The sequence below is a fragment of the Rhizopus delemar genome, genomic scaffold (genome assembly GCF_000149305.1).
Source record: "Rhizopus delemar RA 99-880 supercont3.13 genomic scaffold, whole genome shotgun sequence".
Classification (NCBI taxonomy): domain Eukaryota; kingdom Fungi; phylum Mucoromycota; class Mucoromycetes; order Mucorales; family Rhizopodaceae; genus Rhizopus; species Rhizopus delemar.
The window spans coordinates 1189224-1211893 of NW_027137839.1; the positions used below are offsets into that span (position 1 = coordinate 1189224).

General features: G+C 33.2%; 9 protein-coding genes across 9 annotated transcripts; 5 read left to right on the forward strand and 4 right to left on the reverse strand.

The window, feature by feature from the left end:
* Positions 1-396: 396 nt before the first annotated feature.
* Positions 397-1794, forward strand: RO3G_14318 (uncharacterized protein; the record flags this gene model as incomplete). The annotated part of the gene is made up of 6 exons (XM_067668902.1): positions 397-517; positions 658-843; positions 895-1252; positions 1316-1448; positions 1510-1692; positions 1765-1794. 6 exons carry the CDS (start codon positions 397-399, stop codon positions 1792-1794), a joined length of 1011 nt encoding a protein of 336 aa, XP_067525003.1.
* Positions 1795-2216: 422 nt separating this feature from the next.
* RO3G_14319 (uncharacterized protein) lies at positions 2217-3440 on the reverse strand (the record flags this gene model as incomplete). Its single annotated transcript, XM_067668903.1, has 2 exons — positions 2217-2772; positions 2830-3440. The coding sequence occupies 2 exons, from the start codon at positions 3438-3440 to the stop codon at positions 2217-2219; spliced, it is 1167 nt and encodes a 388-aa protein (XP_067525004.1).
* A 1737-nt stretch (positions 3441-5177) lies between these two features.
* RO3G_14320 (uncharacterized protein) lies at positions 5178-8054 on the forward strand (the record flags this gene model as incomplete). The annotated part of the gene is made up of 8 exons (XM_067668904.1): positions 5178-5733; positions 5787-5918; positions 5975-6100; positions 6160-6929; positions 6983-7156; positions 7219-7344; positions 7399-7640; positions 7778-8054. The coding sequence occupies 8 exons, from the start codon at positions 5178-5180 to the stop codon at positions 8052-8054; spliced, it is 2403 nt and encodes an 800-aa protein (XP_067525005.1).
* A 638-nt stretch (positions 8055-8692) lies between these two features.
* Positions 8693-10735, forward strand: RO3G_14321 (60S ribosomal eL27 domain-containing protein; the record flags this gene model as incomplete). Its single annotated transcript, XM_067668905.1, has 11 exons — positions 8693-8707; positions 8804-8881; positions 8929-8968; positions 9025-9197; positions 9252-9331; positions 9412-9477; positions 9627-9874; positions 10026-10054; positions 10228-10282; positions 10351-10519; positions 10576-10735. The coding sequence occupies 11 exons, from the start codon at positions 8693-8695 to the stop codon at positions 10733-10735; spliced, it is 1113 nt and encodes a 370-aa protein (XP_067525006.1).
* A 579-nt stretch (positions 10736-11314) lies between these two features.
* RO3G_14322 (uncharacterized protein) lies at positions 11315-13134 on the reverse strand (the record flags this gene model as incomplete). The annotated part of the gene is made up of 6 exons (XM_067668906.1): positions 11315-11735; positions 11831-12316; positions 12380-12499; positions 12561-12720; positions 12772-12845; positions 12911-13134. The coding sequence occupies 6 exons, from the start codon at positions 13132-13134 to the stop codon at positions 11315-11317; spliced, it is 1485 nt and encodes a 494-aa protein (XP_067525007.1).
* Positions 13135-17905: 4771 nt separating this feature from the next.
* RO3G_14323 (uncharacterized protein) lies at positions 17906-18205 on the reverse strand (the record flags this gene model as incomplete). The annotated part of the gene is made up of 1 exon (XM_067668907.1): positions 17906-18205. The coding sequence occupies one exon, from the start codon at positions 18203-18205 to the stop codon at positions 17906-17908; it is 300 nt and encodes a 99-aa protein (XP_067525008.1).
* Positions 18206-19135: 930 nt separating this feature from the next.
* On the forward strand, positions 19136-19405 carry RO3G_14324 (uncharacterized protein; the record flags this gene model as incomplete). Its single annotated transcript, XM_067668908.1, has 2 exons — positions 19136-19286; positions 19398-19405. The coding sequence occupies 2 exons, from the start codon at positions 19136-19138 to the stop codon at positions 19403-19405; spliced, it is 159 nt and encodes a 52-aa protein (XP_067525009.1).
* A 1056-nt stretch (positions 19406-20461) lies between these two features.
* Positions 20462-20834, forward strand: RO3G_14325 (uncharacterized protein; the record flags this gene model as incomplete). Its single annotated transcript, XM_067668909.1, has 3 exons — positions 20462-20578; positions 20628-20665; positions 20822-20834. The coding sequence occupies 3 exons, from the start codon at positions 20462-20464 to the stop codon at positions 20832-20834; spliced, it is 168 nt and encodes a 55-aa protein (XP_067525010.1).
* A 598-nt stretch (positions 20835-21432) lies between these two features.
* On the reverse strand, positions 21433-22042 carry RO3G_14326 (uncharacterized protein; the record flags this gene model as incomplete). Its single annotated transcript, XM_067668910.1, has 3 exons — positions 21433-21676; positions 21727-21932; positions 21986-22042. 3 exons carry the CDS (start codon positions 22040-22042, stop codon positions 21433-21435), a joined length of 507 nt encoding a protein of 168 aa, XP_067525011.1.
* Between the last annotated feature and the right edge of the window lie 628 nt (positions 22043-22670).

Below are 22670 nucleotides of genomic sequence, written 5' to 3' on the forward strand. Positions count from 1 at the left end.
AAGTATACTTTGTCTATGTATCTGAAATATTAAGGAAAATGAAAATATAATTTACGAATAATAATGTTTATGATATTAATTTGCGCACTTCATGAATTTTGATCTTTTTAATATTCAACTTATTATACATTTATCTAGCGAAAATGACATGGTAAAGACTAATATTATAACCTGAGCTTCTTTTTTTCATAATCCTGGCGGCCGGATGTGTATATATATAAATAAGAAAACAAAAAAAAGGCTAGATATTGCACCGTTTAAATCTGGCTTAATCTAGCACAATTATTCAGTCGGCCATTGGATATGAGGGGAACTGATACTGGTTGACTCATAAAAAACTATGGACTTTTTCTATTGGCTTTCCTTTCTTTTTTTGCCTTGCAATCAACAAAAAAAATGTCTGATTCAACGCGACCAACTGCTGGCCAGCAAGACTCTCCAGAGAGTAGTACACAGCAACCTCAAGATAATAAAAAGAAACCTCGTACTGGTCCTAAAAGACGAAAAGTGACTCATGGTAAAATGAACAATAATATACAAACAAGTCTATTGAACTTTAATTTAGCCTGTGTTTACTGTAGACGCTCACACATGACTTGTGATGAAGGTGGTTTTGTTTTTTTACAATTAAAATAATTTATTCATGTCTCTATTTAGGTCGTCCTTGTCAGCGTTGCATTAAACGAAGCATTGGGCATTTATGCCACGATGAAGTAAAACCCCCCAACAACTCTATTTCTATACAACAACAGCAACAACAATTGAATAATGCTAGATCAGACATTCAAATTAATATTAACAGCGAGAACTATGCGCCCTTATCTACTCTAGCTCAAAACAATGGTAATTCATCCACTAAAAAATGTATTTGATTCATAACAGATCACAATATAGTTGCTCGATCTAACAGTAATCCCAAAAGACTTCCACTTCAGCTTTATGGACAAATGGGAGCAGGTCAACTTACATTTGCAAGTGAACAAATGGGCAATGAAATATCAGTCATCAGCAATTTTTTAGATTCAGTAGGTGGTAGTGACAAGCAGGGGATTATGGCAGCTAGAAACGATGCAGCACCCAACACAACTGTCAATAACACAGAAAGATTTTTTTTAACAGCAGCCGATCCTTCTGACGGGAAATTAGAAGATCGTTTGACAGAGGTGATCAATGCAAAGTATGAAGCAGGGTTTTTGAAACCATATAACTATGTGAATGGCTATGCTAGACTTCAAAAATACATGGACAATAAGTAAATGGTTTGGAAGAGGGGAACAGGAAGATATTAAGATAGCTTACATAAATTCAAATATAGTATGTCTGCCTCTAGTCGACAGCGTATATTGAACGTGATGGGAACATTTCGTCCTGCTTTTAGGTCGGTGGCCCAATCATTAACAGATATTGATTTAATATTAGTTGAGGAAGCCTTTGAAAGATTACTTTTGGTAGAAGAAATAAATAACAAGAAATAGTAGTACACTGACGGTAACTAATCATAGCAAGTAGGATTATGACAGAGTGTTTAGTTCGATGGGTATACCAGCCTGTTTATGGAGACGTACAGGTGAAATATATAAAGGAAATAAAGAGTTTGCTGCACTTGTCAATGTTCCTATTGAGAATCTCAGAGAAGGTAGATTATGTATTTATGAATTAATGGCGGAAGAATCAGCAGTTAACTATTGGGAGGTAAACTAAGTAAGAGAGCAAAGAGGTACAGAAAGGAATGCTCATGTCTTCAATAGAAATATGGAAATATAGCCTTTGATCCTGGACAAAAAGCAGTCTTGACTTCATGTTTACTAAAAAGTCCTGGCCTAGAAAATACAAGCGTGATTTCGTGTTGTTTTTCATTTACTATTCGTAGAGACAAATATAATATTCCTGTAAGTGCCTTTTACTGTATTAATCATTTTAATAACAAGAACAATTATTAGACGGTGATTGTCGGAAATTTTCTACCAATACAACTACAATAGCTTCTTTTTTTTTTTTCTTTTTACTTTCATTTTATTTATTTGTTGTATAATTAAAAAACAAGTTCAGAAATAACACTTAACGTATGATGTATGAAACCACAAGTATCCAGTATTGTAAATTACAGTTAGTTGATTATTTAGAGACATTGTAGAGTAAGTTTTTAGGGAGATCTATGTTTTATGGTTTATTTAAATACATTTACATTATATAAATTAAAAAGGAAAAGCAGATTTTTAGAATGCACGTTGGCCACGTTCGTACTGGTTAGCCCAGACGGTACTGACACCAAGCTCACGAGCAGCATGGTTCAGCCAACTGCTGTCGTTCAAATGGGCACGTCCAACCAAGATATAATCAGCCTTGTCTTCTTTTAAAACAGTTTCAGCATCCTTAGGATCGATAATTCTACCAACAGCAGCAGTAGCAATGTTAGCTTGGTGTTTAATTGCATTAGACATCTCGATTTGGTAGAGCTTTTCGGTAGGATAAGCAGCGTCAGTACGGTTACCACCACCAGAGACATCAATCACATCAACACCAATCTCCTTCAATGCCTTGGCATATTCAATGGATTGATAAATGTCCCAACCTTCTTCATCGCGTTTCATAGAATCAACATATTTAAAGTCAGTACCTGAGATACGAACCCATAAAGGCTTGTGTTCTGGCCACACTTTGCGAACAGCTTCAATCACTTCAAGAGGATAACGCATACGGTTTTCTAAAGATCCACCATAGATATCAGTACGCTTATTAGAATGACCAGACAAAAAGCTTTGTAATAAATAACTAGTCATTTAATTTAGTAAATATAATTCATTTCCAATTGACAATTCTCTTTCTTACCCGTGTGCATTGTGAACTTCGAGGACTTCGATGCCAGCCTTATCAGCACGAATGGCAGCATCAACCCATTTTTGTTTTATAGCTTCTAATTCAGGAATAGTAAGAGCATGAGGTTTGCCGTGCAACTCATCAAAGGGAACATCAGAAGGACCAACGATATCATTAGGCCATCCTCCTTCTGATTCAGGAACCAATTTATATCCGTTCCACAAGGAAGACATGTTGGCCTTGCGACCAGCATGAGCCAATTGAATAGCAGGGATAGTGCCCTGGGATTTGATCAAGTCAACAACACGTTTAAGGGGAGCAATGTGTTCATCTGACCATAAACCAGCATCATGAGGAGAGATACGACCACGAGGTTCAACAGCAGTAGCTTCAATAATGATGGCAGCAACACCCTTGAAGGCAAAGGAGGCATAATGAGCCAAGTGAAAATCATTAAAGAAACCATCTGTACAACTGTACATACACATAGGAGGTACAACAATGCGATTCTTGTAAGTGACAGACTTGTTTGTTACAGGAGAAAAGAGTAAGCTCTTTTCGGCATTTGAGGCTTTGCCAACTTGGGGGTTAAAGGCTTGGGTTTGAATAGCAGCAGAAGGCATTTTTTGATCTATATTTCTTTGTTAAATCAAAAATTGCGAGCTCCTTTTATATCTGATTGATTATTAATAAATTCTGCAGTGGTAGAAACATCTGACTTTAAAATGTATTACAAATACAAAATTGTGATTTTGTTTTTGAATTTGCTCTTCTGCCAATTTAGATCCTCTATCCATTCTTTTGTCCATAAAAAAAACCGCATTATGTTATTATTCTATAAGTAAGAGGTAGTCACTACATAATAACCGTATTATAATTTTAGGGATCAATTCAAATACAAGTATTATCACTTTAATAAATAATTCATCCTCCGGCAAGCCAGCGGCTTAATTATTACCCCCCAAAAAAAAGGAAGGATCTGTTTCAAATTGATGTCTGATCCCTGCATTAGTTTTAATCCGATATATAAACAAATGATATTAGAGTTTATTTCTATTAACTTGAACAAATAAAAAATTGCCCCTAGGATCAGTAATACCAATTGTCATTTCATTGGTGCAAGTAAAGGTATAAACCATTATAATAAGCAAAACATATTCATTATAGGTGAATTAATACGGTCAATAACATTTTTAACATCCAATTGTTGAATAACTTCGTTTTGAACAAGAAGTTAGCACTTGGATATAACTGCTTTCCATTTACAATATGATTTCCTTATGCGCACTAGCTAATAATCACTTGGATTTTCATAAGTTATTCAAGTATAAAGTGAGCATAGAATATTGTTTTATTTGTAATCATTTCTGTAGGTAATTTATTACATTTCTAATGAATGAAAGAGTAATACAGTGTTAAATTGGTTTCCCTCCTAATATGTTTGTATTCATAGCGAGCGCTAGTAGTCGAAAATCATGTTCAGTGTTTGATTATCCCTTATATTTAAATAAAAACATCATAAATGATCATAAATTTCTTCACAAAAGAATACAAACAACTAACCTACAAACTAAGAAAAAAGAGAGGGAAGTGCTGTTTTTATTTGAATAATAGAATCCTGTTCTAATAAATAACAATATGATTATACTTTAAAGCCTTTTCCAGTGCTGGCACTTTTAACAAATTTAAAACATAAGTTTATCGTATCAATATAAGGAATGTTTTGCACAGTAGATGCTATCATATTTCTATTGAGATAAAAAAAAACTTCAATTTAAACTAGAGACGAAAAAGAATAGAATTTTAACGTTAAGATAAAAAAAAAGTTTCATTGATTTATAATAAGACTTGGTTGTCATAAATGGATGGCAAGAGGTATATAATACAAGTCGAGAACTACTTGCTGGCAGTAGTTCATGCTTGAATTAGAATTGGGCTATCAGATCAGATTTACCACAACAGTTTATTGTATCTTTTGACTCTATATTTCCAGTTGGGATTAAGAAGAGAATAATGGACGAATGAGAAGAGAATATTATAAAAGTATGTATACTCTTTATTAGGTGTCAATTTCTTGTTATTAATCACTATTAGCTAATGGAGCATTTCATAAATTGTAATATCATATCTATACTTGCAGCAATAATCAATCGTATGATTATATCTATAGCTGAAAATAATGAAGGACAAGATATTTCTTCAAGAAAACGAAACTATAACGTAATCGATTGACAGTACTGACAGTTAAATGACAGTGCATAACGTCATTTTAAATGCCGTTTAGTCCAGAATTTTATAAATCAGGGATTTTACTGCAAAATATGGGAGGGTTTTTTTTTCTCTTTTTCTCACATTATACCATGTCTTCTATTGTCAACAAGATAAAAGAGACGGTCATTGGAAACAAGGGCGATCAAGAATTTAAAGGAAAAGTAATTAATGTTGTCAATCAGATACCATATAATTGTATTCTCGATATTTCCAACACAAACCAGTCAATTATTGAAAAATTAAAGCAGCTCAAGATACAAAAAAATCCATTTAATGTTTATTCTGAAATCACTCCAGTTCACACTCCCACCGAAGAATTGGACTTGAATCCTATTTCTCAAGTTCAAAAGAGAAGATCCACTATTACTGCTCTTGGTCAAACTAATATTTGGCGATTGACTCAGAGAAGAGGACACTCTGCCATGTATGCTGCCATTGATTCCTTAAAGAAAAATCATGAAACTCTCTATATTGGTAGTACAGGATCTATTGTAACAGATGAGAATGATCCAATTGAAATTGACGATATCAATGAAGAAGAGAGAGAAAGCTTGAGAGATCTCTTGCGATCTAAATACGATATGGTGCCCATCTTTATAAATGACAAATTATCTTCAGGTCATTACGAAGGCTATAGTAAACAAGGTAAAGCGTTCATATATAGAAAATCTTATTGTACTCATTATACATTTTTAAAGTTCTTTGGCCACTCATGCATTACATGATGTGGTCTGACGATGTCGATGAAGTGAATTATTGGAAAGATTATGTGAGAGTGAATGAGATATTTGCTGAAGAAGTATTAAAGCATTACAAGGAAGGGGATATTAGTAAGTTGTTGTAAGCTTCTACATGTAAAGCCTTGGCTTATCGTTAAAAAAAATAGTTTGGGTACATGACTATCATTTGATGCTTGTCCCTCAAATAATACGTGATAGATTACCTAACGCGTTAGTTGGGTTTTTTGTACATACTCCTTTCCCTAGCTCAGAAATTTTCCGCTGTCTTCCACGTAAGCTATAATAGACATGTTCGAAACTTTGCGTTTACTTACATCCTTTGTCAACGTAGATCGTAAAGAAATCCTTCAAGGCATTCTAGGGGCCAACTTGGTAGGCTTGCAAACCTATGATTATGCTCGTCACTTCACCTCATGTTGTACACGCATTTTGGGTTATGAATATACTCTCTATGGTATTGTCGCCCACGGTTCACTTATCCAAATTGGTATTTACCCAATTGGTATTGATGTTGAAAGAACAAGAGATCACTGTCATCGTCCAGGTGTAGAGCCCAAAGCGAAAGCCATTCGGGAAAGATATGCAGATAAAAAGTTAATCATTGGCAGAGACAAGCTTGATCCTGTGAAAGGTGTCCTTCAAAAGCTAGAGGCCTTTGAAATATTTTTGGATAGCTATCCAGAATGGAGAGACAAGGCCGTCCTTATCCAAGTGACCTCTCCGGGTGTTTTAGATACGCCTGGGCTCGAAAAGAAGGCCAACGAAATTGTTGCTCGTATTAATAGCAAATACGGTTCTATCGAGTTTACACCTGCAAACTTGTTCAATCAACATATCGATCGTGATGAGTACTATGCTCTTTTGAAAGTGGCTGATATTGGCCTTGTTACACCCGTGATTGATGGTATGAATACATCTAGTTTTGAATATGTCGTTGCCCAAGAAGGTCACTGCAGCCCCTTGATTTTGTCTGAATTTACTGGCACGGCAAGAAGCATGAGTACCGCCACTATTGTCAATCCTTGGAACTTTAATGAAGTAGCTCGTGCTATTGCTGAATGCTTATCCATAAGCGAAGAGGAAAAGAAATTAAAATACCAGGTAAAAAAGTAAATTCTCTTTTTAGCATGAGCTTCCATTTACAATGCAAATAGCAATTGAATGATTTTGTTACTTCTCACACAGCTAATTTTTGGGCAAGCTCTCTTGTCAAAGGGCTCTTGGATTCACAAAAGAATGGCTGTGGGGCAACTTCTTTACTTGATTTCAATCGAGTTAAAGTGGAATATGATAACAGTCGCAAGCGAGCTTTAGTAATTGACTATGATGTAAATATCGAATAGCGACAACTTCCTCTTTCCTTTCGCCTTTTAACTATTTTGACTTATAGGGTGCTTTAGCTCCGATTCACAAAAATCCAGAGGACGCCACACCTTCAGAAAAGACGATTAAGGTATTAAAGAAACTGTGTGAAGATCCTCAAAATATTGTTTGGGTTGTCTCTGGTCGTACACAGGTATAAAAAACCTAGGAAATACAAACGAGATACTAATAAATTCAAAAAAAAAAGGAGTGGCTCGACTACTGTTTAGGCCATGTACCTAAACTAGGCTTATCTGCAGAACATGGGTGTTTCATCAAAGACCCAGAGAGCTCAATGTGGTTAGACATGACAGGCGACCTTGACTTATCTTGGAAAGATGGTGTAAAAGAAATATTTGAATACTATACAGAACGTACACCTGGTAGTCTGATCGAAGACAAGAAATGTTCTATTGCTTGGCATTACCGTAAAGCGGATCCTAAATTTGGGTAAGTGTGTGCAATATGCCATAAAAAAATTAGGTTAAAACATTGTGAAACAACAGTGCGTTCCAAGCGATGGAGTGTCAAAACCATTTGGAACAGAATTTTGTCGGTAAATTGCCTATTGAATGTTTGATGAACAGAATGAACCTTGAAGTACGACCTAGTCTCGTGAACAAAGGTACAGTACTCAAGCGTTCAGTGTTACATTGTTCAGCTATCGATTTTATCATGTGCATTGGTGACAGTAAGACAGGTGATGACATGTTCCGTGTATTGGATAAGCTTCAGATCGGTGGACCAGAAATTGTTCAATTTGCAATCGTTGTTGGTTCTCCTGAAAAAAAGACGCTTGCTAATTGGAGAATCGAGTCCCATACAAAGTTTGAAGAACTTTTAGCTTTGCTTACACAAAAATAAAATATTCTTTTTTATTTTCATGAATAAATCAATCACTTTTTTATATATAAAACATTCAAACTATGTACTATCATGAAAGCCAACTATTATTGTCAATTACATAAAAAGCACTCGTCCTGGGGCTAAAATAGGATATGTTATAGCCAGAGAAGGTGTAAAAGATTCTAAAAGCATTATATTCGACACTCTAGTTAAAATGTAGTCGGTGCTTTATGCATATAATGTATTTGTCTAAATACACCGATAATCTTCATTCATTACATCCATTTTTATGTATCTTTCTCAAATGGGAGTTTGTAATATTTATGATTTATTATTTGTATAAATCTCTTAGCTATTTCAGTAATAAGTACATTGCATAATTTCTAAAGTTTGTTTGCTATTTGTTCACCCAAAATGAAGGAATATACTCTTAAATTAGTACCTTTTTGATCGTCTCATCCAGACCAACAAACATTTCTATGTTTCAGTTGCTCTGAATGAGCATTTACTTGTAAATAAACCAAATGCTACTCATAGTCCATATTTCATGCTTGTCAAAAAAAAAAAAAAAAAAAAACCTCCTCAAATTAGCAATCGCATATTGTTAAATAATTTAGTAACCGAACTTCACTCTGTGCTTTTTATTCGTATATATAATGGCAGAAGAAGACGTAGATATTTATGGCGATTACGATTTCAATTTGGTAGTCGATCTTTTTTTTTTTACTTCTTTCTTGATATAACAAAAGTTTTTGATATTAAAATAGGGCGACGACTTAGAAGAGATTGTTCACGATGTACCAATGAAAAAGAGATCAAGGTCTGAAGAACCTGTGGATGAGAAGGTAAATTAGTTGTTGGAAAAAGAGGAAATCTAATAAATGTTTCTTAGCAAACAAAGTCGCTCAAGTCAAGTGAAGATTCAATTAAAGGTTAGAAATAAAAAGTCAAATACTACAAGGTTCGATTTGAATAAATAGCTTTTTAGCTTCACAAAAGATACAAACTACAACTCAAGCCTATCAAAGTCATAAACAGCAACAGCAACAGCAACAAAATTATCATCATCATCAACAGCAGCAAATACCAACTTCTTTAACTCAGTTACGTGGCATATCAAATCAACCTACAAACAGCATATATTTAGGAGAGCTTCATTGGGTAAAAATAGATTCGATATAAAGTCGACGACATAAACTGAATCCTTTTTGTTAGTATACAACTGATAAAGATGTTCAAGAGCCATTAAGAAAGACAAATCTTATTGAACACCTCAAAGAAATGTCATTTTTTGAGTATAAAATGAATGGAAAATCAAAAGGGTATACACATAACTTTGTACTATTCTGTATACTCACTTACGGACATATAAAAGGATCGTCTTTCTTGAATTTAATAATGAAGAATATGCTACATATGCAAAAGAGTTATTTGAGAAAATGTAAATAGCATTTACGATACATGTAGTTGCTAAGCTTTTCTTTAAAAAAAGTGAATTTGATCATAAGCGTGTTTATGCTCTTTTTACAACAGCGCCTAATCCATTTAAACACCTTCCAAAAGGTATTCTTATATTCACACAAATCGTAGAATTAATACATTATTACTGTTATTAGAATCAAGTAGCAAACCTACAAGAAATATTATCAATAATACTGCCAATATCCCTAGATTGGGTAATACACCGATGAATTTTGCATTTAATCCAAGCATGCCCTATTTTCCCACTCCACCTGTCCCTCCAAATATAAGAATGTATAGTGAAATGATGATGCGTGGTGGTATGAGAGGTAATAGTAATAATAGACCAAGACTTGGTTTCAATCAATCATCCACTGGTAAGAGTATGTATATCAATCCTGCCTTCTTTGAACAACAGCAGTAGTCGGAGTGTAAATAAATATGTTGGAAGAGGGAGTTTTTTTTAATAAAGTTTGAAATCATACACAAAAAAGATTTCCCCTTCTCTTATAAATCCACTTTAAGCAGCCATGGTTAAATTCATTAAAGCTGGAAAGGTAAAGCATTTTTTCAGAACAAATATTGGATGAAAGAGAGAGATGGATGAATACATTTTGTATATGGATGGATGAATAGAGAAGAGAGAAAAAGAGAGAAGGAGACAAAAATGACATTGGAATGGGAATTTTTTAATGTTCAATTTACTCAATCTTAATTTTGCATTATATAGGTTGTTGTCATCCTTCAAGGACGTTATGCCGGTAAGAAGGCTGTTGTCGTCCGTAGTATGTATATCGATTCAAAAAAAAAAAAAAAACAAAAGCGCGTTCTTTTATACTTATATGATCAATAGACCACGATGAAGGTACCAAGGAAAGACCCTACGGTTATGCCGTTGTTGCTGGTGTCGAACGTACTCCTCTCAAGGTCACCAAGTCCATGGGTAAGAAGAAGGTCGCTAAGCGCTCCAAGGTCAAGCCTTTCATCAAGATCGTCAACTACAACCACATGATGCCCACTCGGTAATGTTTAGATTGAAATCAATTTGATTGGAGATTAACACAGTATATGTATATAGTTATGGTTTGGAATTGGAACAAATTAAGGGTACTATCTCTTCCGAAACTTTCAAGGAACCCACTCAACGTGAAGATTCCAAGAAGGTCATTAAGAAGTTGTTTGAAGAACGTTACCAAACTGGAAAGAACAAGTGGTTCTTCAGCAAGCTTAGATTCTAAGTTTATAAAATAAATAAAACATTGCCCAAAAGTTTGGAAATATATACAAATAGATTTAATCGGATCAACATCAAATTGAAGAATTTTTTTTTATATTTACTGGCTATTTGTGTGCTTTACCAGTAGTATCAGAAATGAGTTTCATTTGATTATGCCTATCCTTTTCTAATATACCTAATAAGATTAGCTGCCTAATCATGAGGAATCCTATTATTAAGATTTTCTTTTTGAAAGCAGTTTGTTTCACCAAACAGGAAGTATTTTTTTATCCTTTTCTACGATCAAATACGGCTCAAGAATTCAACATTGTCTAACTATATGCTGAGCAGAGTAAGTGTAGCAATTGATGGATTTTCTTCAGAAACTTTCAAGTGGCCTTTATTTTTGCAGCTTTGTTTTTATTGTTAGCTGATATAACTTGATATTTTTCACAAGTGACCGTACTACTTGTGTATGCATAACAAATCATAAAATAAAAGTGGTGAGTTTTTATTGATATAAACATACATTGTTTTATGAAATAAACGAAGAAAAAAAGACAATATGTTGTACGAGCCAATTGTTTCTACGATAGCAAATTTAGCGCTTTTCAACTTGAACTTTCATGCCCTCTTTCATTGGTAATGTCAGTGACACTTGATATGTAATATTTTGATTCGGCAGGAGTCTTAACTTGTATTTTTTAATAATAAAGATCATCGCTATCAAGGCTTCAAGTGTTGCTAAATTTTGACCCAAGCAAACCCGAGGTCCAGCATGAAAAGCAGGCCACTGACCTTGGGATTCTCTGCGGAGTTCGCCCTTGCCAGTGATCCATCTCTCTGGTTTAAATTCATGTGCGTCAGAGCCCCATACCTTTGTTGAGCGACCTTGAGCCCAAGGACACCAAATGACATAATCGCCTTTTTTGATTGAAGTTCCATCTGGCCATATATCGTTATCAAGCGCGTATTTTTGGTTGTTTGGAACAGAAGGATGTAATCTTAATACTTCATAAAATCTAAAAAGAGTAGGGAATGGGTCAAGAGTGTTATTTACATTTGGAAATACACATACACTGCATGAGCATATATCATTTTCTTTATGGTGTCATACAGTTCGGCAGGTGTTTTCATCAAATCATCCGTAACATAACATTCAATTTCTTCCAGTAGTTTTTTTTCAATACGAGGATGTAACAAGAGGTTATAAAAAGTCCAAGATAAAGCTTGAGCTGTTGTGTCTCGTCCAGCAATCACAAAATTCAGAATAATGTCTCTCAGCTCTTTATTATTCAGCAATTCACCCTTCTCGTTGTGTGTATTCATGAAGCGAGACAATAGGTCGCGCTGATGTATTTCTCCATTGGCTATCTCTTTTCTACGCTTTTGAATGACCTGATCTGCAAATTCATTAATCGTTTTTAGATGTTGACGAGTAGATTTCTTTGTGGGTTGAAAGAATGCTGTGATGGGCTCAGTTAGTTTCCAATAGGGATTGACAAATCTTTGAAAGCTGTTGAGTTGGCATTCATCAAAAGAGGCGGCGAATGGCACTTTTTCTTTGTTGCTCAATGCATTGAGTTGTACACCAAAACCAAGTCTTTTTTTTTTAAGAAAAAAAGTTTCAATGTCTTTTAATTGTACAAATACATCATATACTTACAAGATGAAGGAATCCAAAGTGTATTTAAACATAATATCATGGAAATCAATTATTTGGCCCGTATTTGCGGCTTTATCAAATGTTCCTGAAAACATGATACCAAGCTCCTTGATAAAGACCCTGTATTTTACTGTTTAGATCTCAATTGGGTTTTGAATCATTAATCAGATTTTTTTTTTACTCTGTAAACATGTCCTTAAAATTTTTTACATTAAAGATATGACTTGCTGTTTTTCTTTGATATTTCCACTGCTCACCATTTGCATTAAATATGCCATGACCAAGTAAATCTTTTGTGGCATCATTAAAGTTAGGTCCCTTTACATAATTTTCGAAATTATCTAACAAAAAAAGAATTAAAAAAAAATCGTTTCTATATTGTATTTGTTTACTTTTTAATATATGCTCAATATTTCGAGGATCAATGGTTGTTATACTACGAGGAATGCCAAATGCAGATGCTGTTCTAATTAAACAAAGTGAATACAGTTTGTGTTGCACTTTTTTTTTTTTTTTTTTTTTGTTCTTTACGTCGTTAGAGAGTCCAACTCATTAAAGCCATTCATAAAGAATTCATGCATCAATTCTGCATTTGATATGATTGCCGGCAATTGCCCTACGAGAGGCCATCCTTTTTTATAAGCGATACCTTCTCGATGTTCATCAAATATAGCGCGATCTGGATACTTTATTGACAAAGCAGTGAGTAACGCAGTTGAGAGACCAAGGGCATGGGTAAAGATAGGATCAGGCATATTTTCGTAAAAAAAAAATTAAAAGAGAGAAAAGAAACAAAACTAAGCATGGAATTTATAGCACTTTTATGTGTCACACAAGTAATTGTAAGATCACCAAGCGAAATGCTTTATTTTTGTAGGATGTGCGTTATCAAGTCAGGTATCTGTTAATATATAAATAGAAAGAATCTCTCAGTTAAATTTATAACAAGGTTGACCTGCTAATAATCTGTGAGATCTCATCGAATAACCCTTTCTTATAAAAATGCATAATCGTAAGCTTAAAACAAACATTTGTGGCAAAAAAAGGATTTTGTAAAAGTATCCACCCTAAAAAGGAAATTAATGAGTTTGGTTTTTTACTGTGAGGATACTTCAGGAAAGTCACAATCTGATTCAGTCTCTAGCGGCATTTTTGGATAGTACATTTTATCTTAATCTACATCTAAATAAAAGCTGTCAAACATTCTTAAACATAGCACGTAGAGGATTATGATTTTATTATCTATCTTGCCTTTCCTCTTTGATAGAATAGACAATGAGGAGCTTTTCTATGAGCTTTGATTTTTGATATGAGTCATAACTAAACTTCATCAGAACAGAAGGTTTTAAAAGGAGGAATTTACCATGTTCACAGTAGTCTTGAAGTAATCTTGGGATATTTAGAGTTTATTAATTAAAAACAGCAACATATTTACATCTCATAGCCATTGGATTTAGCTTTCATGAGATAACAGGATTGTCAAGTATAGAAAAGATGCTCAATCTATTCCTTCGAATGCTGTCTATTCATGGAAAAGAACAATCACAATTGTTGAAACAATTCACAGATCCTCAAGTTACACGCTCGGATAAAATTAGTCGGATAGACGGGTTGACCTAACCGAGTATGAGTACCTTTTGGAAAGTATAAGCACCTTTTTCCTTCGTATCCCTCACAATAATACCCACCTCTAGGCTTATCTAATTATATTACAGTAGTTTGAGGATATTTCTCAATATCACTGTCGAGATTCCTAGTATGGAGCCAATAGACATTGAGAATCAACAAATAGGCTTATATAATAATGTCAATATCGAGTGGCACCACTGGGAGATGCCAGGTATAAGGCTTTAGAAGAGTAGATCCAACATTAAAAAGCTTATAGACCTAGATAGCTATCAAAGCTATCGCCAAGATTTGGTAAAGAAAGAAGATCAAGATGTAGTAAAAGTCGGTTCTGAGCAAAAAAAAAAAAAAAAAAAAAAAAAAAAAAAGTAACACCAGAAAGTCATCCGTAGCAGAGGTTCGTAAGAAAAACTCGGGGACCTTATCCATCTTATCAATCTTATATACAAGCGAGAAAAGCTGGGTTTATTGTTGGCATTGTTGAAAGAACAGCTCATCATTATATTAAATTATACAGGTACAGCAAAGAAAAGCGTTTGCCTGATACCAGAAAGTAGCAAACTAAGTAGAAACAAAGCTCTAGACGCATCATACGGACTTCCTCTGTGATTTCTGCGATAAGAATGCAGCGGCAACATCTTGGCAGACAAGAGATGTACTACTAGAAGCTTTCCCAGAAATCGAATCGATTACTCTTTCAGGTCTCCACATACGCCTTATCGTGCATACATCTGTGACCCTCAAGAAGTTTGACAAGTTTGTAGCTACGAAAACATTAAATAATAATCTCGATCAGTGAAGAGAAAAAAAAATCCTTGAATGGCAGACAGACAAGAATATGAACTGACAAAGCAACTGCGTTTTTATTGATGAAGCAGGGTTTAATATGTATATTCGTCGCAATTTCAGAAGATTAAAGCGCGGAATACCCGCTAAGACTGAATTTCGTTCGAACAGAGACATTACGATTACAATTATTAGAGCCATTTGCAAAAAAGGAGTGATCGACTTGTTCCTGCTTAAGCCAAAGACTCCTCAGAAGAAAAGCATTTCTGTCAAAAAGAGGAGGAGAGATAATAATGAAAGTCAAGTGGTTGCTGAAGTGAGTGCTAGGGTTGGTATACGTAGTGTGCATTTTTTTGAAACTCCTAACTGATGTTATGGACACGCTCGATAAGCATGAAATGAAGGGCCATTACCTTCTCATGGATAATGTCGTCATCCATAAAGTGTCTGATGTTCAGAAATTAATTTCGGATCGCGTTTATAAACCTACGTACCTGACACCATATTTACCACTTTTAAATACTATCGAGTTGTTCTGGATAAAGGTTAAGAGCGGTTTAATGAGATTTTTTTTTTTTATTACAACGGATAATCTAATTGCTAGAGCTATCGAATCAGTCAGAAAAATACCTGTTGAAGACTGTAAAGGTTGAATTCAGCATTCTTGTTCCTTTTTTAATGGATGTCTGGCTCTTGAGCCAATGCTTTGAGTGCGCAAAATAAAATGTTTGCTCCACAAAAAAATTAAATCAGTAAACTTGCAGTAAAAAGCCAATATAACAAAAGCATAGATGACAAACAAGTAATTTTTAGACTTTAATAAGTCTTGAATGTACTTCTCAGGGTAAATTAGAGTACAAGTTCGTACATTTGCTATAGTTTAGTGAGATTATAGTTGAAACCTTGTTCAGTTTATGCTTTTTCTTTTTTGATTATACATCATGTTATCATACAGTCAAATCTGTATGTTGAATCTTTACTATGCTAAATAAGCTAAACAAAAAAAGAGAACCGTGACTGACTGTATTATCAATAGAGCAGATGACAGATCACTTATTTTGCTCTTTTTGATGTGAGACATTTGGTTGGTCTTTGTGGTACACAAACAATCAATTTAACCTCAGTGTTTCATACAAACATCTATCGAAAAAGTTATCTTATAATCTAAAGATCATTAAAGATAAAACACGTATTCAAGTTCAGTCATAGAGTCATATCATTATTGTAGCTTGCCAAAGAGAACAAGTTGCAATTTGTAAAAGATTTTATAAGATTATAGTCCATATTTTCTTTGGTCAACGATTGCTAGTCATATCACTTTTGCAAGCTTTAAACTTGATACTATTCCAAAATGTAAATTATATAAAAATCAAAAAGAGGAGACGTCTGATTAATTATGCTAGTGTACATAGTGAATGCCAAAAATTCAAAATGTTCTAGAACACATAAAAATATTCTTTTAACAGAACATGCAGAAGAATATACTCTTTAGAAAACCATATACAACTAGGGAAAATATTTTTATGATTTTAAAAATCTGTTATTTATTTTATTAAAAAAAAGTATATTCATTCAAAAGGCTATATGAATTTACAAAAGAATAGGATGATTATAAGATATAAAAGAGCACGTCTATTGTTTTAATCAATTGTAATCTTAAGCATTTCATTGCCTTTCTCTTTTCTAGTTTACAATGTTTTCCAAGTATTTGAGAAAAATGTAAATATGTGAGAAAAGAGAAGTAGAAAATCGAGATAATTTGATGGTAATAATTGAAAAATTGTGATGGGTTAAATGAAAAAATAATTAGTGCTTCTTATGAAACTATGAATTATTTTGTTATAAACTTATTATTATAATGTGAATATTTAAATCTCTTAAATAGCAGCTATTGCTTCTACAGCGATTTTTCTTATAAAAGCTTCTGAACACCCTTTGTTTCTAAAAACAGAATTTGCAATATCAAGTATATTCTTGCTCGCATTAACATCTCGTTGTCAAAGTATTCCGCACGTTTTACAGTTCAGGATACTATTTGTCGGTTTTCCTTCATACTCTCGTCTTTCTCTTTCTTGCTTGCTTATACAACAGCTATTACAAACCTATTCCATATTAATAAGTCAGAATGAAGTTGAATAATGATTAGAATAGAAACATACTTGGTAAGTCAGGTATTTATTTATATCTAGTAATGCACAATGTATTTGGCTTTGTTGTTCAAATGGTTTACTGTATAAAATACTGGTGGGACTGAAGAGGGCTTTTTTGTCTTCAAAACACTATCCTTCTGCTTTATTTTATCATCAAACATGATTAGTATTAAGGCTTCAGATTGTTTAAACTTGGTGGGCAACCAGTGACAGATATTTTTTTCCTTTTGATTTCTTTTTTGAGGTATCTTCTTGACAAAGCGTTTCTTTTGTTTTCTCATTCTTTCCAGATTTTCTCGACCTTCTTCTCCATCTGTTTCGCCTTGACTTTTTCCTTTTCTTTTTGCTGTATTTCTTACCATCATCAATAAACATATTTGCCATCTCACCAATAGCTCTCTGACGCCTTTCATAATCATGAAATCTGAAAGATGCAGACTTGAATCTGTAGAATTTAAAAAGACGGTTTAATTCTTCAAGGTTTTTTCGCAAGTAGACTTTATAGGTATCTTGGAGTGTAGTTTTCGCGCTTGTAAGGCTAGTTTTGATTTCTTTTATACCTTTTTCTATCTTCAGCTTATCCATATATTTTTGTCTAAGATAGGAACCTGTATAACAACTCCTTTCTCTTGAACTGTATCTTCCTATCTGATTAGAGTCGTTTTAATCATTAGTGACAGATGTAAAAACATGTTCTCGTCCTAGATCTAATGTTATTGATTGCAAGTACTTTTCAACTTCATTTTCATTAAAGTCTTCTAATTCCAGCTTAATTTCACTACTTTTATCTTTTTTGGGTCTGGTGAAGAGGAGGCAAGCATTAAAGCCATCTGTTAACATGACAGTAAAACATATTCTTCCTATTTTCAGGTACCTCTTGTAAGTCATTTAGACTAGCATTTATTCTTACAATAAACATATAGTGCCATGTACATCCATGATGATGTGTATAATGCCTATGTATTTATGAATACCTTTTATAGCCGAGTTTACTAAAATCAAAAGCATTATGAAACATATTGAGTACGCCATCACAGTCATTCATGCCAACACTTGATTGTTTAGTGTTAATTGCCAATGCTTTGGTATTTATAGCCATGTATCTCCACTTGAAACGGAGAATTGGAAAAAAGCTAATAAGCCATAGCATGGATCTTTGACCTTCACAATTTTTGGCCTCTTGTTCGACTTGGCCTGAAATATATGCCAGTGCTGGTATAAATTGAGCAGGAGCAGCCGGCAAGTTCTTTGTTGTAGGTGTCATAGTCACTTGTTCTTGTAATTTTCTGCAGGTATTATCATTCTGATTTTTCTTTTGAAAAGAAATCAAATTAAGGCACATTGGACATATAGACCTGTCTTTCAGTTATCTTTGCCAGCAATATCCAAAAGATAGTTTATTAATAATCTTGGTATTCAATTCCTGTTTAAAGCACCGCTTCTTCAAACTTACAGGATAGATAATCTTATGCTTCTGTGAAATGAATGTAATATCCTTTTTTCAAAGTTTTCAACAATGTTGTTTAAATAGGCTGTAGCTACCACAGCACATTTAGATGACAGAGCATCACTATGACCTTTACATGGATGGTCCATGAAGATAAAAATAACTGGGTAACGTTCGGCCTTAAATTTATCAAAAGCAAGCAATTGGACTGTTTACAAAGTTGGAGTTAATCACTCGTACCCCCATAATAAGCTGAGGGATTGAGTACCAAAGATTGTTGTTGAACAGATAATTGCGATGAATTAATTCTTTGTTGTTCACCCAGAAAAAGTTGACAAATAATTGTGCTTCAAGTAGTACGTTTCTAATAAAGTTGGATAGCCTAAGAACATGCTCAATAAAAGCATTTTGATGTTGTGGCCTTATAGCATATGACAAATAAACATTTTCTTGTATATCATTCAAAGCCATACTTACTCCCTTCTCTCTTCTTTACCTTCTTTTTCTTTCCCTCTTTGTCCCCTAAGTGCTTTTAGTTGAACATAATTTGATCTGACTTGGGTGATACGATGCTTCAAGATATCACGCACCCACTGCGGCCACTTTAAATTTTTAAATAAAATATATTGTTTAAATGTATTTCTTTTTCTCTGTTAGGTTATTAAGCACGTCACAAAACGGCATTCGAATAAAACTGCCAAAATAAATGAATGTTTTTTTTTTCTTCTTCTTCGTTCACTTGTAAAAATGGATAATGACAATAATAATGAATCGATAATAAACTCAAAGAATTTGAAACCAGATGAATATACAAAAGGATTAGATCAAGAACACATCATTAAATTAACAGAGGATGCTTGTAAGCATTTTGTAGAATACACAAAAGCAGAGTTAAAAGGTAAAGTGTTATTGTTTATAGATTGTTGTTAACGATGATGATGAATACAGTGACTGTTGAAGACTGTAAATTGTTAGAGAGTATGAATATGATTACAAAAGAAAAATATAGTCAAATGAATCAAATGAGTCAAAGGCTGGCGAGTGAAATGTCTAAACTACAAAATACATGTAGGATGAACAGATTAAGATATAAAAGATCAACTAATTTTATAAAATAGATAATGATTTTGATAAGTTTATAAGTCAAGTAGAAGATATTCATGAACAATCTATAAAAATGGAAAATACAATAAAATCATTAGATGAATATTCAAAACATTTAGGTAACTATTTAAAAGTTTATTTTTTTTTATATTCACATATTTTAGAAAATAAGCTACTCAATAATGATTCAACAATAAAAAGACGATTATGAATTGATTTATACAAAAAAAAACTTTTTTTAAACCATTGAATAGTTTGCATGAAAATTGTCGAGGTTTGAAAAAGAATTACATGTTATTTGTTTGTTTTTTTTTGTTTTGTTTTTTTCTAAAATATGTTTTGTTGGCATAACAGCATAGTCTTTATATATCAGTAAGAAACTAGTGAACACTCTTTGGCACACACCGCAAAATAGGTTAAAGTGATAATTGTACTGTTTTCTATGAAGCCTCTCAATTCATCTTGGTTATTTCTTTGGACATATTTTAAATTGTTTTTTTTAAACATAAAAAACTAATCAGTTTTATCAGGAAAGGTCTTTTGTACTCGAGCTCATGAAAAAAATTCAAGGCAAACACTTGCTAGTTATCACTGTCATTTCAACCATCACAAATTTCAAATGTTCTTCAACATGCGCTGTAAACATACACATCTAGAGTATTTTCGCGTCCTTCCTGAGCTCCAACTAGCTTGAGTTTGGACTGAGTCTAGTTTAGCTGACTCGTTGAGATTACTATTACATCCTTTTCTTAAAATATAAGAGACTTTGATAGCAAAATTACTGTTCAATTTGAATATTATTCTAAAGTCATTTTGATCATCTTTGTGATATTGATCCTTGTTAAAGAAAAAGAAGGTAGCATTTAATGGTGTTATGTTTGGTTCAACACATTTAATTTATACAAAGCAAAAAGCATAAATAATTAAAAAAGCGATACACACTTTTTCTTTCTTTTTTTTTTTTCTTTAATGCCTTCAACCACTGACGAAATCAATTTATCAAGACTTTTATTAAACTGTGAAAGAAAGCTACAATCACAACCTGTTGATCTTTGGTCAGCTTCTGAAAAAAGAAAGTTTGCAACAGTAAATAAAGATACAATTTACTAGGACATGTCTCAAATATAAAATATAGTATATAAAATACCTTTCTACTCTACAAAATAAAACAAGGTAAGAAAACAGTAATTGATGAAATAAACAAATCAATAGACCCAATAATAGTAGTGAGGAATATATAAATCGTATAAAAGAATGTACAAAGGCTGTCTCACTTTATAGAATGGTAAAAGTACATATTTTATTGGTTTATTCTAAACATAATTGTAGCAAGTGGAAGTAGACAAAGGCATTGCTGAGGCTAGATTAGTGAAAAAGAAACATGTTGAAGAATTGAGATTATTAGAACAACCTGATCCTGATTGGTTAAGAGAACAAGATGAACAAGAAAAAAAGAAGGTAAGATATGATTGTTATTTATTAAAGCTTATTTTACTCAATTGTATAAAGGAATCAGTTGAAGAAGAGGATAGGCCTAGAGAAGAGAAGAGGGAAGAAAGTAAAGAGGAGAAAAAAGAGGAATCGACATCAGAGATACGACAGAGAACGAAAAAGGGAGAAGAAAGATTTAATGTTGAACACGTATTACAGCATCACCGACAGATGCATGATGAGCTTACGAGTGATCTTAGTCGTATGGCACAACAGTTAAAGAAGAATAGCCAAGCATTTGGTGATACGCTGAGTAAAGATGATATAGTGTTAAGGGATGCACAAAAAGCAGTTGAAAATAACTTGAAAAGAATGACAACAGAGAGGCAAAGATTAGACGAGCATTATTCAAAATCATGGAATACAAGTTTCATGACAATAGGAGTCGTCCTGTTTGTTTGTATCATGTTTATTCTCGTATTCTTTACAATTAAATTCTTGCCAAAAGCCTAACGAGCATTCTGCACATCGTAAAATTTCTTCAAGTAGTCTTCTGCTTCCGAATTCTCTGTCTTTACTTGCGATAATAAAGTACCAATGTCTTTTAAGGCGTTTTCATCTTTCTCTGTTGGACTGTTTCCAACTATTTGAATCTTTTCACAAGTTGATTTCACTTTCTTTAAACCAATAGCTGCTGAACTTCCCTTGAGAAAGTGACCAAGTTGAGATAATTCTTTTAAATCTTTATTTTTCCTATTCAAACGATGATTAACGATGATCATTGAATCATAATGATCACTTACAATGCTCTATCCATGTCTTTAAATGTAGCTTCTGCCTGTTCAAAATAATTAAGGACGATACTATATGAAAATTCATGATCATCTTCATCATCCATGTCCAGCAATTGATCGAATGTGGTCATATCAATCAGATCATCCACATTCTTTTCTTCATTCGTTTCCTCATTCAATTCTTCTTTCTTATTGTTATCGATTGTTTCCTTTTTCTATAAAATACATTTATATTTTGTTCTCTTTTTCTTTTGTTTCAATAGCAAACCTCTTGCTTTGATTTTTCGTTATTTGTTAAAGAAGACAAAGTTTCACTACTTGTCATTTTGGTATAAAGTTTTACAAAAAAAAGGGGAGAGAAAAGAAACTATAAAAATAGAAGCTTTTAGAAAGAAAAAAAAAAAAAAAAAGGAGGAAATAAAATGGTATTTAAAATTTTTCAGTGCGAGAAAAATAATAAACCGATATTTTCCTCCCTTTCTTTCTTTCTCTCTCTCTCTTTATACGTCATTGTATTCTTTTAGTTCTAAACAAGATCAAATCCCACTTGATCACCCTATGTCTCTTTTTTCTCATATCTGCCCTGTCTCTCTCTCTCTTTTTTTTTTTAGGTTTACATCAAAACCCTTTTGAGTTTTAATATCACCATGGGAACACACGATTCCCCCTCTCTTTTAGACTTTGTTAGAGACAGAATACCTTAAAAAGCTTAAATCAAATACAGAATAAAGAAAATAAGTAGGATAAACATTAGTTCAAGTGTTATTTCTACAGAAAATAATTTACAGAAAATAGAAAATAATGATCTAAAACAAATAGTAAAAAAGTGATTGTTCTTGTGTTTAAAGCACGTGTTGTTTTATGATGTCATTTCATCACACAAAAAAGTAAATGCAACCCTTTTTATACTACACGCTCTTTTTAGATTGCCCATTTTAGTTGGTGTATTTGGA